At 38.1% G+C, this 17,066-nt stretch overlaps 2 protein-coding genes across 3 annotated transcripts; one reads left to right on the top strand and one right to left on the bottom strand.

Annotated features, from left to right (window-relative positions):
• dnajc19 (DnaJ (Hsp40) homolog, subfamily C, member 19) lies at positions 1–2,796 on the top strand. Its single transcript, XM_060864919.1, has 6 exons — positions 1–153; positions 920–971; positions 1,532–1,605; positions 1,703–1,782; positions 2,336–2,406; positions 2,675–2,796. The coding sequence occupies exons 1-6, from the start codon at positions 151–153 to the stop codon at positions 2,743–2,745; spliced, it is 351 nt and encodes a 116-aa protein (XP_060720902.1). The 5' UTR covers positions 1–150; the 3' UTR covers positions 2,746–2,796.
• An 880-nt stretch (positions 2,797–3,676) lies between these two features.
• On the bottom strand, positions 3,677–16,767 carry fxr1 (FMR1 autosomal homolog 1). Of its 2 annotated transcripts, XM_060883426.1 has the most exons (17): positions 16,655–16,767; positions 14,500–14,552; positions 14,288–14,381; positions 14,131–14,202; positions 13,880–14,028; positions 12,978–13,071; positions 11,998–12,114; positions 11,673–11,843; positions 11,506–11,584; positions 11,287–11,396; positions 11,063–11,149; positions 10,355–10,571; positions 9,975–10,181; positions 8,997–9,164; positions 8,621–8,698; positions 6,689–6,774; positions 3,677–5,832 (listed from the first exon to the last, which is right to left on the bottom strand). In XM_060883426.1, exons 1-17 carry the CDS (start codon positions 16,703–16,705, stop codon positions 5,698–5,700), a joined length of 1,968 nt encoding a protein of 655 aa, XP_060739409.1. In that variant the 5' UTR covers positions 16,706–16,767; the 3' UTR covers positions 3,677–5,697. The 2 variants fall into 2 exon arrangements, with proteins under 2 accessions (XP_060739409.1, XP_060739417.1); XM_060883434.1 differs by lacking the exon at positions 8,621–8,698.
• Between the last annotated feature and the right edge of the window lie 299 nt (positions 16,768–17,066).

Here is a 17,066-nt window from a genome sequence, read left to right as displayed (position 1 = left end):
ACGTTACGACATCACGTCCCGTTTTTTGGCAGATACGAAGTTCGCCTTCCAGAATATGACCATGAGAGTCTGACATTGATGTGTGTGAAAATACGTTATTAATATTATGCTCAGAGACGTGAGGACTAAAAGAGCATTACTAGGGGAACAATGGTATGAATTATTTATCATTTACATGAATGCTTGTATATGTGAACTGTGTTAACTGTCTAGCAGAAATACATGATTAGCATCACAGCTAAGCTAATAAATTACCTTTAAATAATAAATTAGCTTATTAGACGAACCGTGTGCTCTTTATCTACACTAACCTCGTTACGTTTTATTAAACAGTTTAACAGGATGAAATCAATATTATCAGAGCATATAGAGAGTTATATGGCTGTATAATATCTATATCGTCTACATAATTTTGTATATCACATTTATTGTGACTTGATATGAATATTATATCGTCACATTTAAGTTACATCAACAACAATAACGTTTAAATATGTAAGTTCACAGTGTTTACCCAAAAGAGTCGATTCACAGAGTCAGTTCAGAGAGTCAACTCTCTAGTCAGCAACAGGCAAATATCATCACACACACTAGGGATGAGAGATGATATAATAATATCCATATCAATGTCATGTATAGTATTGAGCTTAATATCTACACTTATAGCTGGCCTCAATGAAACCTGAGTGAGTGAGAACAGTGTGGATCTTATTTAAATCATCATATATTTTGGCCCCAATACATTATACACGTTGTGGTATCGTATACTGTTCATTTTTTCATTTGAAAAAAAATCCTGCTAATAGAAAACATGCGATTTTCAAGTTTTTCTTTCCAGTGACAGAAACTGTTGTATCTTTTGTGTGATGTTATGCAGATGACTTTTTTGTTTGTGTGTTTGTTTGTGTGTGGTTTGCAGGCCGGCACCATGGTGGCCATGGGCCTCACCCTCGCAGCAGCAGGATTTGCAGGTTTGCAGGATTTTGACACTGATAAACGTCTAATAAATTTAAACACATAAGTTTAAAGGACAGTGTGATTTTCCTCGGTGCACACACTATGACAAAGAGTGAAGGATAAAGATAAAGACCGTCACACACACACTACACAAGACCTTGCCACTAATATAAGCATGTAGACGTTAAATTAATTGAGTTTTGTTAGAATATCACTATCCAGTTGTTCATTATATTTATAGTCCAGTTATACTGAACTCAAATTAAACATATCATTAGTAAACATTTTATTGTATTTATCTGGAGTATGTTTGTATAATTGATTCATTATGCAACCAAAATAATTGATTGCTGAGAATATAGAGAGGGGATTACATTTTTGATATTATTTAATCACATCACACAGGTTTTTTTATATATATATAAAAATGCAGCACAATATATGTGTGTGTGTGTGTGTGTGTATGTATATATATATATATATATATGTATATGTATGTATGTATGTATATATATATATGTGTATATATACATATATATTGTGAAAAACAAAGCTAAACTTCTTTCTCAAACAGGTCGATATGCCATACAGGCCATGAAACAGATGGAACCCCAGGTGAAGCAGGCTATCCAGTATTTTCCCAAATCTGTAAGCAAGTTTATATTCAGTACCCACACGTTATATATAGTTACACACATATGTGTATCCAAAAAAAATGAATGTGTGTGATGTTTTTCTCTGACAGACGTTTGGAAGCGGTTACTACAGGGGAGGATTCGAACCCAACATGACAAAGAGAGAAGCAAGTCTCATCCTAGGAGTCAGGTATTGATCGTCATTTCTACAGTCTGTAAACAATAAACACTTACTTTATTTGTTGTCACCAAACGTGTAATTCCTCTTATACTACAGCAATGAGCCAGCTTTAACAATTTATTCTTGTTGTATTTTTTATCCATTTACAGTTACATGTAATGTTAATAAAGGTATAGCATCTGTAATCAGTTGTTTCATTATCTGAATCTTTCTTCTCACTTTTGAAGTAAATTAGACGGAAAAACACTGTTGTGTTACAGTGAAAACAACTCTGTCTTTTAGAAACAGTTATTTACAGTTTTACCTCTGACACTGTTACAAAATACTGGCACAAAATAAATGTTAAATAAAAACTGCCTTCAGTATCAATGATTACACCTGTTTTTTTTGGCATTCAACTCTCTGTGAATGGCTGAATGGCAGTGAATAGAAACCAAAACTTCACTGGTGATCATTTGACCAATCAGAATCCAGAACTCAGCAGCCACTGTTATATTATACTCACTGATGTGAGAATGTAAGAGGATTTGTGACATTACTTTCTTTTTTATTTCTCCACCAGTCCTACAGCCAACAAAATTAAGATCAGAGAGTCACACAGGAAGCTAATGATCTTAAATCACCCTGATCGAGGTAAGGTCTCTGTCTACTGTATCTGAAGTGTGTGTGTCATGTTATTCTGCAAGTTAAGAAAAGCTGAACATTGTTATTAAAACTTTATGAAAGCTAAAAAAAATTTTAATTTACATTCAAATAGAACAAACCGTCCTGGTTGTACAGATATACAACTTTATTAATAGTGACTTCTCTGTTCTTTTCTTGTCAGTGGCGCACACACACACTGTATGTATGTATATATGAGTTTCAGACTAATCTCTGTTGTGTCTCGTGTGTCTGCCAGGTGGATCACCGTACATCGCAGCAAAAATAAACGAAGCAAAAGATTTACTGGATAAACAAGCCAAGAAATAGTTTTATACACACTCAGTGAGTGACTCTGTTTCATTAAACTGATCGATTGTATCACGAGTCATGGGTCTTATTTTCATTTCAAAGTGAAGATCTTTACAGAGTCTGTTATACTCTTGAGTCCATGACCATGGTGACTAAACACATCTGTTACCATGCACTCACACACTAGGTTATGGACTCCTCTGTCCCACTGAGAGAGGCGTGGCCTACGTGAGAAGGGTGTGGCTTATGCTACTGTCAGTTTCAGTGGACGTATGAACTGTAGTGTCAGTTTTAGTGAAGGCGGTGAAGTCAATGAACACATCACTTTTAATGCAGAAGGTGTGGCTTATGAACCTGTCGGTTTTAGTGAAGAATGTGAGGCGTATATTGTAGTTTTTAAAAGAGAGACATGGCCCATACATACTTTAGGAAGTTTTAGTGAGGGAGATGTGGCTTATAAACTTCAGTTGTGGCTTATAAACAATCAGTTAATACAAAGAAGCATAATACAAAAAATATATACAAAGATTAATAAAATACAAAAATTCAAGATTAATATGAGACTTGTATTTAACTGTGTTTGGATTCTGATTCTATCATTGAACAAGCCTGAGGTGACTGGTGAGGAAAAACTGATGGAAGAGGAAGAAACCTTGAGAGGAACAAGACTCCAAAGGGAACCTCATCATTTGGGTGACACTGGAGGGTGTGATTATAAATATACAGTCTGGCAATTGTATTGATGAGGAGGTTGTTGTCCTCAAACACCGTATGTAGTTGGCATCTCCTCTTAAGGAGGTAATGGAAGAGGTATAGCTTATTCACACAGTTTCTGCTGAAGGAGCTTAGTTGGTTTACACACTAGTTTTAATGAGGGAGAGAAAGTAAGTACATCCTGTTTCAGTGGCCTATTTGCCCATACATTTCAAGGTAAAAAGAAAAGATGAGATTATTTGGAAGATCAAAGTTTATTTAAGAACTAACTGCATACAAAACATATTGCACATTAAACAACCAGTATGATTAAAAAAAAGTTTACAGAACAGAAAATCTGGAAGTTGATCTCTCAGTAGTCCAATTTATCTCCTGCGTGCAATGTTCAGGTGGCCGATTTAGTGTTAGAAGAATTCCTTCTGCATTTCTTGATTAAATACTGTACATTTTAATAAATAAATCAAAGCGAGGCTCTTTTCGCTGAAGTCAGTCCGGCTTTTCAGGTCACGTAGAGCGTTTTTACCACGACAGTAACAGACCAGATGTCTATGCTAACATTTTTCTAAAGGGACAGAAATTACTATTCAGTGCAAAAACATCCTTTATTTTTCTGACTGCATTTCCTAAATCACTGTATGGAACAGGCATGTGCCAATATGATGCTTTCCTTTCATAGGAACTGCCTCATTTTCTAATTCTAGTCACAATATTACTGAAAGATTAGCATCAGTTCTGTCTTTATTGAACACAGTTGAGGCATTCTTTAAGATTTGTCCTGAATCCTGGGTCTTAGCTGAGATCTGTGCTTGTGTTCTAAATTAGACAGTCCACCTTACGTAGGCATCTGATTTCTAAATTCATTATCTCAGTGCTGGATGTTATATCATATATCGGCACATGCCTAATACGAAATTGGTTGCATATTTAAAAGAAAAAGCAGCTAATTCTCCTCTCTGGTTTTATTTTGGCCTACAGCCAGCCAGTGACGCTACTCTCTGAAGGCACAACATCTAATTGTTTACTTCAAACCTTACAGACATTTTTTCTATTTTTTTTCTATTAATTTTGTCTGTAATGAAGCCCAGAAAGGTCACGCACTATACTTTCTTCTGTCCCATTATCATCATGTCAAAATGACAACATCTCTGAGGTTTGTCGGTCAAAAAAAAAAGAAAAAGGACGTAAAAAGATGTGAATACTTTGGAAAAACAGGAACACTGAGATCACGAGAACTTTCCAGAAATGCAGTACCTGCCAGCCCTGAATAAATGCAGTAAAAAGCACAGCACATTATCGGTCTATCACCCTTTCACAAATTGTTAGGCTTAACTAGAAACAGTGTATATAACAAGATTTATCCTCCAGCAGCTTGGGGGGAAGACGCGTTTTAAACACTAGAAAAGTTTACATGAATTATTTCTTTCTTCATATTATAGGAAAAGAGATGTTATATACAACAATAGATTTAAAAAAGTGTATGTAAACTTTTCTAGTGTCCACTTAATAACTAAAACTCACTATAAATATATATACACACACACTCCAGTTTCTATGGTGATGGAATAGATTGCTCGGTGTGAACGCTCTAGTGCTGACAGTGCAGGAGAAAAGAAAAATTTTAAAGCAACTTCTAATTCTGTTAAAGGTATTTGTATAAGGTGTTTGACACTTTTTTCTCTTTTGGGGAAAAAAAAAAGTGTTGTTTTTGACTATCCACAGGAAACAATCTGCGGTATCCCAAATAAATCTCAAAAACAGATGTTAGCTAATTGGAACACACTGAAAGATTTAAATGACACATCGGTGGGAAAATAAGAGTCGAGTAAAGAGATTATTAATGTGAGATGCTGCTGGGGGCTGGTTAGTATTGACAAGATCAAAAAACTGTCAATCACTGCAGATTAAAATATCGGTCAACTCATACAGCGCTCCGATGCAAAATGCGTAAAGGTGGGCAGGTCTGGAGTGATGACGTTCATAAAGAACATTACAGAGATATGTATTTAGCCTTCATGTTAAAGATAAATGGACAGAAAAAAAAAGCTAATAATGCATCGCACTTCAGGGCTCCTTATGTGTTTATTGTTCTCCCTTCGTACCTGATCCACGGTGAAGGAACAGAAAAGTGCAGCAGAGAGAAGAATCTGGAAGTCCATGTGTGTTTGTATCTGTGTGTCTATCTTTGGCGAGCTCGTACAAGCACAATTAGAAAAGTGTAAAGGTTACGACTGTTTGAAGAAAGAATACAGGAACAGATCAGGACGTTTGGGAGAGTCCGTTAACGACGCTTGGCTTGGTGGGAATTGCCTTTTTTTGCTCTTCAGTGTTAGCATCGGGACCGTTAGCGAGTTGTTTGGACACGCTGTGCTCAGATATCACGTCCACCTGATCCTGAGAGAGGAGAGAAATCACATGAACTAAATAAGAATGCTCTCCTGCAGATGTTTAAGTAATCATTTCTGAAAAACAATCTGAAGGGAAGAAATATCAGTTATCCTTATCTTCCTTCAGAGTTCTGAAAGCAATAAATCACTGTGTCATGGCTTGAGTTTAAAATAATCAGTGATGTGTAATGAAAGTGAGTCACTCTGACCACACTGAAGATGATTATCTTCCTATAACAATATTCTTACATTTTTTATTCCTCTTAATACCATTAAATATCCGACAGTCATTTTTACATTTATTGAATATATTATTTTTTTTTATCAATTTAGAGTTACATTAAATGTTCTGGAAACATCCATGAAATAATGCTAATTCCAGTTTAATGTTATAGCATTTACGAGTCGCCCCACTACCCCCTCCCCCTCTCTGTGTGTTTTCTCTCTCTGAGTTAATCAATAATAAAAAAAATTTGCTTGTCATATTAACGTTTAAAAGCATCATGTAAACTCCTTTGTTCTGAAGATGAAGCAAATCTTTAAGTTTCACCTTTAGACTCTAGATTCTATAAATAAAAAAACATCTCCTTACTGAAAACTTCAAGTCGACAATTACATGTCTCTGTGAAGGTGCTGTTGCTATAGAAACAATAACGTATACCAAGTGCAGTAATACAAAGCTGTGATTCGTCAGAGCTGCTGTTCTAGAATGTTAATCAACAGCTTCTGACCAATCACATTCAAGAATTTACCGGAGATGTAACTGGTGGAACCTCTTTGTTTCCTGACAGTGGAGAAATTCTGTCTGATGGGAAAACATTGAATGTATTATATTATTATAAACAGAAGGAATTCTAACCTACCAAGTCCTTTTTATTCTTCTTCAGGTCTCGTGGCGTTCTCTGCCTGCTGTGGGATTCAGCTCGTGATATGTAATCAGCCACGGTGACTGCAAAGAAAAACCCATTAAAACTTTTGTAACGTTACTGGCATTTTATGTTCCATGCTGTAAAATATAAAGAAAAGGTTTACAGTAGTAGTTAGTAGAATCCTGACATGAGCCAAAAATGAGACATGCTGGACAAGGAATTAGCACATGCCTAATAAACATTAGCACTAATAAATACCACAGCGCTGTTGATTTGTGGGTGTTCATTCATTTTATATAACATCATAAACATTATACTCATTGATATGTTTAGATTTTTGTGTTAATTTATGTGTGTTTAACATTTATACATTTATCTAACCTGCACTGTCCAGCTATCATCCACCTTCACATTGATCTTCCACAGATAAATGGAGCTGTGTGAAATTCCTTCCTGCTTCAAACATTCCACCATCATCACTACACTCAAGAAACCAAAAATAACAGGACTACAGACTACAGACCCGTTGCTTTAACATCTGTGGTCCTGAAGTCATTCAAGAGGCTGGTGTTGGCCTACTTGAAGGACATTGTGGACCTTTGCTGGACCCTCTGCAGTTTGCTTACCAAGCAAACAGGGCTGTGGATGATGCAGTCAACATGGGACTTATGCAACGATCCTGTTTGTGGACTTCAACTCTGCCTTCAACACCATAATTCCATGTACCCTCCTGAATAAACTGACACAGCTCTCTGTACCCACCTCCATCTGTCAGTGGATCACCAGCTTCCTGACAGACGGGGAGCTGCGAGTGAGGCTGGGAAAACTCACATCCAGCACCCACAGCATCAGCACTGGAGCTCCTCAGGGTTGCGTTCTCTCCCCACTGCTTTTCTCTCGCTACACAAATGACTGCAACCCTAAACACCCCTGTAATTTACAGATGTCACTACAATCATCTGTCTCATCCAGGACAGAGACGGGTCTACATACAGACAAGAGATTTACCAGCTAGTTCGCTGTCTGGTGCAGTCGCAACAACCTGGAGCTGAACATGCTCAAAACTGTGGAGATGATAGTAAACTTCAGGAGAAACGGCTGCAGTGGAGTCATTCAAAGTTCCTGGGAACCACCATCTGCCAGGACCTGAAGTGGGGCATTCAAATTGTCTCCATTGTAAAAAAAAAAAAAAAAAAAAAAAAAAAAAAAAAAAACGCCAGCACAGGTTGTACTTCCTTCTTCAACTGAAAAGGTTCAACCAGCAAATCAGATTTAAGAAGACTGCAGCAGACTGTTAGGACAGCAGGATCCTTGGTGTTCACCTGCCCAACCTTCAGGACTTGTACAACTCTAGAGTGAAGAAACACGCAGGTAACCAAGCCACAACCTGTTTGCTACAGATCTCTGTGCAGTAGAACATCTAGGCACAAAAACAGTTTTTCCCTCATGAGTTATCCGGTTTAAACAGCTCATACAGGGATTATTACCTGTGTTCTGTAATTTATTCTCCATCTTTAATTACTGCCTCTTTCTCATGTATTATGTAAATTCTTACTATTTAAATGTTTACTGTTTTTATGCCAAATATGTATATGTATGTATGTATGTATGAATGTACCAAGAGCTCCTAAAAAAACCTAAACAGATTCCTTGGATCTGTTCACACTTGTGAATAAAAGCTGATTCTGAGTTCAATTAACAATGAATGAAAAAAATAGGAATTATTAGATAAAAAATTGTAATCGTTGGTAACTTGCTGTTTTATAAGTAGAAGAAAAGACACTATTAGTAGAGTAAGCATTAGTTGGAAATTCACTCAAACTTTCTAGCTAACTCACAAATCAATAAACCTTTTAAGGAGTGAGTTACGCTCACTACACACAGGTTAGGGCTCAAGCACACTTGGTTCATGCACTACTGCACTACCTGGCTGTCTCTCTTCTGGAGGCCGAACACGGCGGCGGCGGCTGTGGTTTTGCCGTGGAGGCTTAATTTCAGGCTCATCTACAGCAGAGTAAAATCTCAGTGTTACTTCAGCCCAGGAGTTCTTCTATAAACACTCCGGTGCTTTTGGCTTCGAGCTGAAGGTTGCTACAGTTTACACAACCTTGTATGCCAAGTATATATGTTGCCAAGTATAAAAGTCTACAGCTGAAATAACCTGTTCTGACTCATGGATGCCCCGCCTTAGCACTTCTGCACTTTCTTAAGTCATGTGAATACTTAGCAGTGGTGTGCAATAAAAATACAAACAGGAAGTTGCGTTTGAAGATGAGAAGCCGTGTGAGGGTGTGTTCCTTACCGAGACCATTCTCACTGAGTGATGTGCTGTCGTCAGATTTAGGGCGTCTTCGGCGCGCGCGTCGGCTCCGAGAACTCTGTTCACACTCGCTCGCTTCTGCATCAGCAGTCTGATCCGACTCAGAGGTGTCCAAAATACTGTACGGGTTCCGGTCTGGATCCTTCAGAACTGCCAGGAAAACCAAAAATAAATGCGGAAAGAACGAAAGCGGAATTCTCTATCCATTCCTCCTTCAACATTCTGTTTTTGTGTCGTACTGTACTTTCTCTTGGAATTAGCAAATTGGCAACTCTTCCCTTTATCAATATACTGCTTAATACACAAATTTGCACAAATGACTAAGGAGCCGCTACAGAAGCCCTGTTGGTTCATGTTTAGAAAAGACCCCGAGTTAAAAATATGCCTGAGTTACAGAGTTTTGCATCTCCTGACACACTCTTCTAGGTCTAGCGATTAATAAATAACAACATTGTTCTCAATTCATGTAGTAGCTTTCTAACACTTATGGCTGTTGTTCACATGCATCAGCATACATGGAGAAACTGGGAAAAGGGTTCGGAGAAAATGTTTTAAGTTGACTGGTAAATTGTATAAAGAAAACCAACAATGCATGTATTGTAGTTATTGTATCAGATGAATTCTCTGGTGTTTAGAAGGATCACTGGCTGTTTCATCATATACTTGAATCGAGTGTATGGACGTTGATAGGCAACAGGTCTTAAATCAAGCACAAGCATTTCAAATGAAACAGAAATGTTGTCGTGTACCTCGTTAACAAATGACTTCCACAACTTACATAGCTTACATTCCAAAATGGCCGTCATTTATTGCTGTAGTGAAGTGCACATGAGTTCAAAATCATCTGAAATCTCCGCTGGCCAGCCAGAGCTAAAGCAGCTCTGTAGTTTTGTGTCACCGTGTGTCATGTATGAAACATGGGATGGTGCAGAGTGAAAGGTATTTCTTCACTAAATATACCTGAGCTCATGGTGCTCCCTGGCGCTCTTCCAGCCCCGCGACCTCTGACTCCTAAACTACCGCGACCTCTGACTGCTGCTGCTCTCCTCCTGCTGTCTCTGGGCTGGACACCGCGCTCATCCTCGTCTTCTCTTACCGAGAATTCACTCAGCTCGTCTCTCCGCTCAGAATCCGCCTCCGAGGTGTACGAGTGCTCAGAGTTCATTCCTACGAACACGGGATGAGACAGTGGTCATTTATTCTCTTTTTATTTTAGCACTTTAAACAATTAATTTATAAAAACTTGAATTTTACTTTTTACTAAAAAGTGCATGAAGAAAACAATCTGACAGGTAAGATTCTGACAGTCGTAGCATGGCGAGTGTTGTAATGTGTGCTACCGTAAGCCGAGTTGTGGTTGTCGGTCCTGCGCGCACGTCCCCGGCCTGTGTAGGAGCGCCCCGAGTGCAGCGATACTGCAGAGACGTTTTCGTCCCTCCTGTCGCTCTTCTCTTTGTCTTTCTCAGCGGAACGTGCCGGAACGGGCCGGAACCCCGAACCGATCTGACGGAGCTGCTCGTCAATCTGCAGTCGCTCCAACCTCAACTGCTCCACCTCCTACACACACACACACACATAAATAAATAAATAAATAAAAATCCCACAATCAATCATTGACCACAACCATCATACAACAGAGATCAAATCAAAATGACCCTTCACCTGTGCAAAATAGTGACAGTTTATTACTAATACTATAAAGTTCCCAGACTGAATAGAACATCTGTATTACATTTATTTAATACAGTGATGAACTTTCTAGAACAGCAGCACTGACAGTCACGCAGCCGGAAGTAACGGATTTATATTAACACACACTTTCTAATAATTTATCGTTTCTATAGTAACAGCTCTGTAAGTACGTTCATCTGTTCGCAGACATTTACTTAGGAAGGTTAAAGCAGTAACTATGTTGTGTGAGGAGTTGTTGAGGAGTTTAAAGTTTGTGGGGTTTTTTTATGAGAAGCTTCAACAGAGTGGTAAAAGTAAGGCTGGACTGGGAACTGTTTATAGCTGCTATAACAAGTGAGATCTCGTTTAATACTCACATTCAGGTAAGCGATGTGGTATTCCAGAAGGACTTGAACATTTCCAATGCTCTCTTTTGTGCCAACAAACGTGAACGGCACCATTCCCTAAAACAACAGTGTGTATTGTGTTTTTTTGTTTTGTTTTCTAAATAATAATAATAATAAACTAAAATGTTATGATAAACAGCACTTGCTGTAGTAAAGGGAAGAGACATGAAAAAGTTTTGTGAGTGAGATCTCACCTCTTGTCTGGGAAGGTTGTTGTCGTTGTCTCCTTCGACCCGCACTCTCACTACGCCGGATTTATCCACAATCTCCTGAATGACTTTGCCATTTTTACCAATCACCTTGCCTGCAATGGAAAAAACACAGTGAGGAGAAAAAGCTATGAAAATGTGCAAAGAAAGAACAAGATGATTGTAGTAAAAAAATAAATAAATAAATAAATAAATCACCCATACCAACAAGATTTCTGGGAATTTGTACCGACTCTTCCAGGAACTCCAGGCAGCTCCTTGCTTTCTGGACGGCTTCAACGGTCTGAAGCAAATTTATAAACAAATAATGAATAAATCCATCATCAATCTGCAGATGACCGATGATCCATGCTGACGTGAAGGATAAATACCTCTCCGTAAACCCTGAACGTGCTGCTCTCTTCGTCCAGCTCGATGGCCGTCACTCCGGGAATTTTCCGCGCCTGCTGGATGTTTGTGCCGTGGCTGCCGATGGCGAGACCCATCAGATCCTCTCGCACCGTGAACTCCTCCTGGAAAGCGGACGCTAGCTGCTTCGTGCACTGAGAGAGATCAACACATTGATCAAAAAACTAATACTCCAGCTCATCCTTATTAACCATCACGTTTCCATAGAAACCTGCTCCATTATAATCATTTCATTCAGATTTGGGAGATGAATTTTTCTTAACCATCTTCATCAACACGTGTTGTTACCTCTAAGTGCTTTGTGGCCTCCTCGTTCCTGTACACGAGCATGAGCTTAGTGCGGATGCTCCTCAAGTGCATGTCGCTCAGGAGAGAAACTCTCTTCACTGTCACCTCGTTTACAGACTGCAAAACGCACACGCGCACACACACACGCGCACACGCACATAAATCAAGTATTGCTGGCTCTCTTTAAAGGTTAACATTGGAGGTCTTTGAAAGTTTTTAGAGGATTTGAGAGAATTTTTAGAGGAATTAGATTTTTTTTGGGAGATTTTAGAGAACTGAACACAGGGGAATAAAGTAGGTCTGGAGGAAAACTTAAATAGATGTTAAAAAAAAAGTCTTCTGTGTTTACTGATTCTAGAGAAGAAATATCTGTTGTAAAAGATTTAGAAAGTGTCAGACCTAATAGACAAAATAATATTTTATGCAAAGCTTTTTTTTTTATAAAAAAATTAAAAAAAGATTAAAATAAAATCAGAATTATTCATTCATTTTCTAGGGTCATTTTCAAGGCAGGATACACCCTGGACAGAGTGCCAACCCATCGCAGGGCACACACACACTCTCTCCTTCACTCACGCACTCACACACTACGGACAATTTTCCAGAGATGCCAATCAACATGTCTTTGGACCGGGGGATGAAACCGGAGTACCTGGAGGAAACCCCCGAGGCACGGGGAGAAAATGCAAACTCCACACACACAAGGCGGAGGCGGGAATTGAACCCCCAACCCTGGAGGGCTAACCACTAAGCCACCGTGCCCCCCAAAAATCAGAATTAATATTTCTAAAAATGTTTACAGCATATATTTAAATTATGAGACTGCTATTTCCACTTTGTTTAAAATAAATACATTTTTATTTAACTCAAATATTGGTTAAAAAAAAAAAACTTCAGGAGAGAATACTATATAAAATTCAATCTAACAGACAGCAACAAAAAGCTAATATAGATATGAATGTCAAGTGTTCAGAACTCACCAGAACGAGCAACTCGCCGGTTTCAGGTTTGTAAACAATCCTGCTCGCTCCTACAGACTTCTTAAAGTCCTTATGAGCGAGCTCGTTCTCACAGCTAAGGAAAAATAATAATAATAAAAGGAGATAATGTACAAGTTACAGTACAGACAATTATTTCAGGTTATAAATTTAGGGAAGTCATTGAAGTAAGAATTGTGTTTTCAGAGAGTAAACTGAGTAACTGAGATAGCAGCCGAGTAAAAAAAGTGCATTATTGAAGAATAAAATGTCAATTTAGGGAAGAGATTTTTGGGAACTACATAAGTTAAAAAAAGTGGGATCTAAAAAGGTTTCATGATGTGAAGGGGAATAAAATCGAGGTTTTCAGGAAGTAAACGAGAGGAAAAAGTGATTCTGGAGTAGAGAAGATTTCAGAAAAGGAAACAATTTTCTGAATTTCTAAGAAAAAGGGGGGTTTTGGAAAGTAAAGGAGGATAGTGAGCCATAAATTGTAAGAAAAATGAACATTTCCTGAGGAAAAGACAGTAAAATGTACATTTTGCAGGAGTTTAAATTCAATTTCCCCTTGAAATAAAGTGAGCTCAAGGGCAAATAAAGCATTAAAGATGATTTGGAGGTGTAAACTGTGATAAAAAGGAAAAAATGGCTAATTTGAGAATAAATGGGTTAACAGGAACAGAACAGTATTAGGATCGAAAGATTTTTAAGAGAGATGTGATTTTGTGAGATAATAATGACTGGGGGAAAAAAACATTTTAGAAAGGAGAGCTGCAGCTTTACCTTTGGGATGTAATGCATTTCCAAGAACACTTACTTTAACATCATTAAGAAGTGTGGAGAAAAAAAGGAATGGGAGAGAGAGAGAGAGAGAGAGAGAGAGAGAGAGATACAAATTCACTCACGCAGCCTTCAGATCATCAGGAACAGGAACAGTGCACTTATAGAAGGTGTTTTTCGTCACGGCTTTGTTCGGATTCACCGGTCGCAGACGCTCGAACGTGACAATCTCGTTGTACGTTGCGTCACAGGCTGCGTACTCGATCACGTAGAACTGCGAGGTGGAGAGAAAGGGAAAGTTAAAGCGAAAGTGCAGAAGATGTAGCAGAAACAGAAAGTAAACAAGGACCTGTGCAGGAAAGCTCTGTATACTCACATCTCCTTTCATCATGCGGACTTTGGCGAGCCACCAGCCAGACGGTTCCTGCTCGTTCGCCCTCGAGTAAATCTGAGAAACACAATCAGAAGTTGACTCAGTTCTTCCGGAAATAAGTTCAGTATTTCTATAAATGAGCCTTCTCACAGGCACTTACCTCCACTTCATCTCCCTCACCGATCTCCTTCTTCATGTCAGCAGGAGGAGGCAAGCGCACCCCACTGAACGGGACCTGTTTCTCTGGCTGCCAACTCATTTAAAAAAAAGAGGAAAAAAAAAGGAAGAAAAGAAAAGATGAATAATTACACTTTATTTCTTTTTAAATGGGTACTGAATTAAAAACGAGTCAGAATCAGAAAAAATGCTTACTTGTTTTCAAACGAGATAGTGAGCGAGTCGTCATGAACATCTTTGACGAAGCCCTGAAACATGACACACATTCACATTCACACAGTTCTACAGTGAGTTCTACATAGTTCTACATAGAGATCTTCCCAAGCAGTTTCCCAAGATCTACAAACATTACAAGACAAGATACATGATGCACCTAGGAGAGAAATCTTACAACGCAGTGCAGGAAATAAACAATAATCTACTTCAGTACTAGTAATGTGCTATACACTTTGTACCTCAGTGTCATGTTTCACGTGTGTGTGTGTGTGCAAGTGTGTTCTGTGAATAAAAAATGTGTTAGAAAATAGTCCAGGTCCACATTGGTTTAACACTGCAGTGAGAGCAGACTGTGGATTGATAATATAAAGTGTCTGCTACTTGAGTAAGGAATAAAACACTCTAAGCCATGGAGTTATGGCTAAATAATCAATGACAGGGTGTGATGAAGTAGAGCGGAACAGCATAATTACACTATATCGGTAACAACAGTAAAACTGTTTGAAAAAAACTGTAACATGTTTATCTTTTTTAGAATTAGAAACTGAATGGACATTTTATTAAATTTTATTAATTCTTTACAATATTTTAGTGATTTTTTTTTTTTACTTTTCCACACAACACAACCGTCCTTAAATTGGGGTAAAATTGCCAAATATTATTTAACGGTTATTTTATGAGCGAAATAAAAACCAAAAAGTGATGCCAAACCACTAAAGCACAGCTGTGGTATGCAAAAGCTCTAATATCATAAAGAGTCAGTGGGAGTTTATAATTAAGCGATCAACAGCAGCCAAGCCTCTAAGAGAAAGCTTTCTTCTATGTTCTCAGCTAAGCGAGAGTTATCATCTCTCTAACAGCAAATTAAAAATAGACCTGGCCTCTGATTTTATCCACTCATATCTTCCGATGATAGCTCATGATCCAAAAAAACTAACAGCTGACGTGCAGGCCAAAAACACGCATGTGTGTCATAACTTTTGCATGAAGCTCAAGAACAGATTCTCTGACCAGGCCTGTCTCGTCGGCACTAAGCTCTTATGACCCTGGAGTGAAAGAACAGTGTGCAGTGTACTGCAGGTTTATAGTCTCATATTGAGTGGCATTACAGAAAACCACTTTTCCTATGGCTCCAGAGGTTGCAATTTCAACTCCTGAAATGCCATCTAACCGTGTCTGGGAGTCAAGACTATGAGTGGGAGGGTCACACTCTTTCACCTGTCAATTACAGTGACACCAGCCAATCACAGCCATCTGTGAGGTCATATATGTAGAAGATGGCATTCCTCTAAAGGTGTTGTATGAATGTATAAATGTGTACTATGTCTCTACTTTATATTTGCACATTTTTTTTCTTTGCTGCTGTAACACAGGAATTTCCCCACTGTAACACGTTTAAAGACATATCATATCTTATCATATCTTATGTCAATGGTTGTATTGTTTGTTGTCATGCTCACTGTTGTTTACCTACATTAAAAAATACTGCAAACGTGTTTTAAATGGTTTAGATTTAAGGTATACCGACATTAGGAAAGCGAAAGTTATGTATTGGTAAAGAAACGAAAGTGAAAATGTTTACTTTAAAAACTCCATTTAGCTAAAGACTTACTGATGAACTGAAATTGAATGTTCTTAATTATTTCAATGGACCCAAAAGTCGCAGACCGTATGTAAACAAGCACGTCTGGTAAACAATGATGTATAACTGATTCATTAATTTAATCCGTCGATCAAATGCAAAATGATGATAATATTTAGGTATAAAATCACGGTTAACGTATAACTAACGTCGAAAAAACACGCCCGTTATCCGACGCCTCCTAGATTCTCCGTTAGGATTGGCTAGTGTTACTCCATATCCCGTACTACGATTGGTTGACACCGCCGAAAATAGCATACGAGCCTATCTTAACGAAGTAGGTGGGATTTGTCGGAAAACGGGTTGGATAAAAACGCAATCTGAACCGTAAAGCTATGCTAACTATAGTAACTATAAAAGCCGAACCAAATACGTAACGCATTTTTAAAAAAAAAACAACAACTCAGCCTTCATTTGTAACAACTTTGGCGTCTTATATATCTTGGACTATAAATAACCATCACGATCTGTTAGTATTTAAACACCTTTTACCTTATAATAAGCTCCATTGGAGCCGCGAACCTCGACCGTCAGTTCGTCCATTTTGAGCGCGCTAGGATTTGTGGGTAAAAGTTCTAGAACTATTCAGGCTAAAGCTAAAGCTATCGTTCGAAAGCTCAAATCTCTCTGTACAAAACACCGAGTGCATTTTGTGTACTGGTCAGATATTGATTATTTGGTTTTTTTTTTTATTTTATATGGTGTAGTTATATATCGTTTAATTGCACTGAAACCCAAGTTACATCTTATTACAAATGTATCTTTCTATACAACATGTATTTAGCCTTAATAGTGCACTCATATAGGGAGTAAGTAAAGATTTGGGATACAGCCATTTGTTCATACGTCACATTATATCCATGTTTATTATTATAATACACATTGATATAACAGAATGTCCTCA

The sequence above is a fragment of the Tachysurus vachellii genome, chromosome 1 (genome assembly GCF_030014155.1).
Source record: "Tachysurus vachellii isolate PV-2020 chromosome 1, HZAU_Pvac_v1, whole genome shotgun sequence".
In the NCBI taxonomy this organism is placed as follows: Eukaryota; Metazoa; Chordata; class Actinopteri; order Siluriformes; family Bagridae; genus Tachysurus; species Tachysurus vachellii.
The sequence above is the reverse complement of the archived record's forward strand: the minus strand, read 5'-3'. Positions and strand labels throughout refer to the sequence as shown.

Bases quoted from the DNA above. Each gene is read 5' to 3' on its own strand.
- dnajc19 (XM_060864919.1), top strand. The intron at 972-1,531 runs GTTTGCAGGATT...TTTCTCAAACAG, and splicing joins CGCAGCAGCAGGATTTGCAG to GTCGATATGCCATACAGGCC. The intron at 1,606-1,702 runs GTAAGCAAGTTT...TTTCTCTGACAG, and splicing joins TCCAGTATTTTCCCAAATCT to ACGTTTGGAAGCGGTTACTA.
- fxr1 (XM_060883426.1), bottom strand. From the start codon at position 16,705: ATGGACGAACTGACGGTCGAGGTTCGCGGCTCCAATGGAGCTTATTAT. The intron at 14,203-14,287 runs GTAAGTGCCTGT...TGTGTTTCTCAG, and splicing joins GTGAGGGAGATGAAGTGGAG to ATTTACTCGAGGGCGAACGA. The intron at 9,165-9,974 runs GTATATTTAGTG...TTTTCCTGGCAG, and splicing joins AGGGAGCACCATGAGCTCAG to TTCTGAAGGATCCAGACCGG.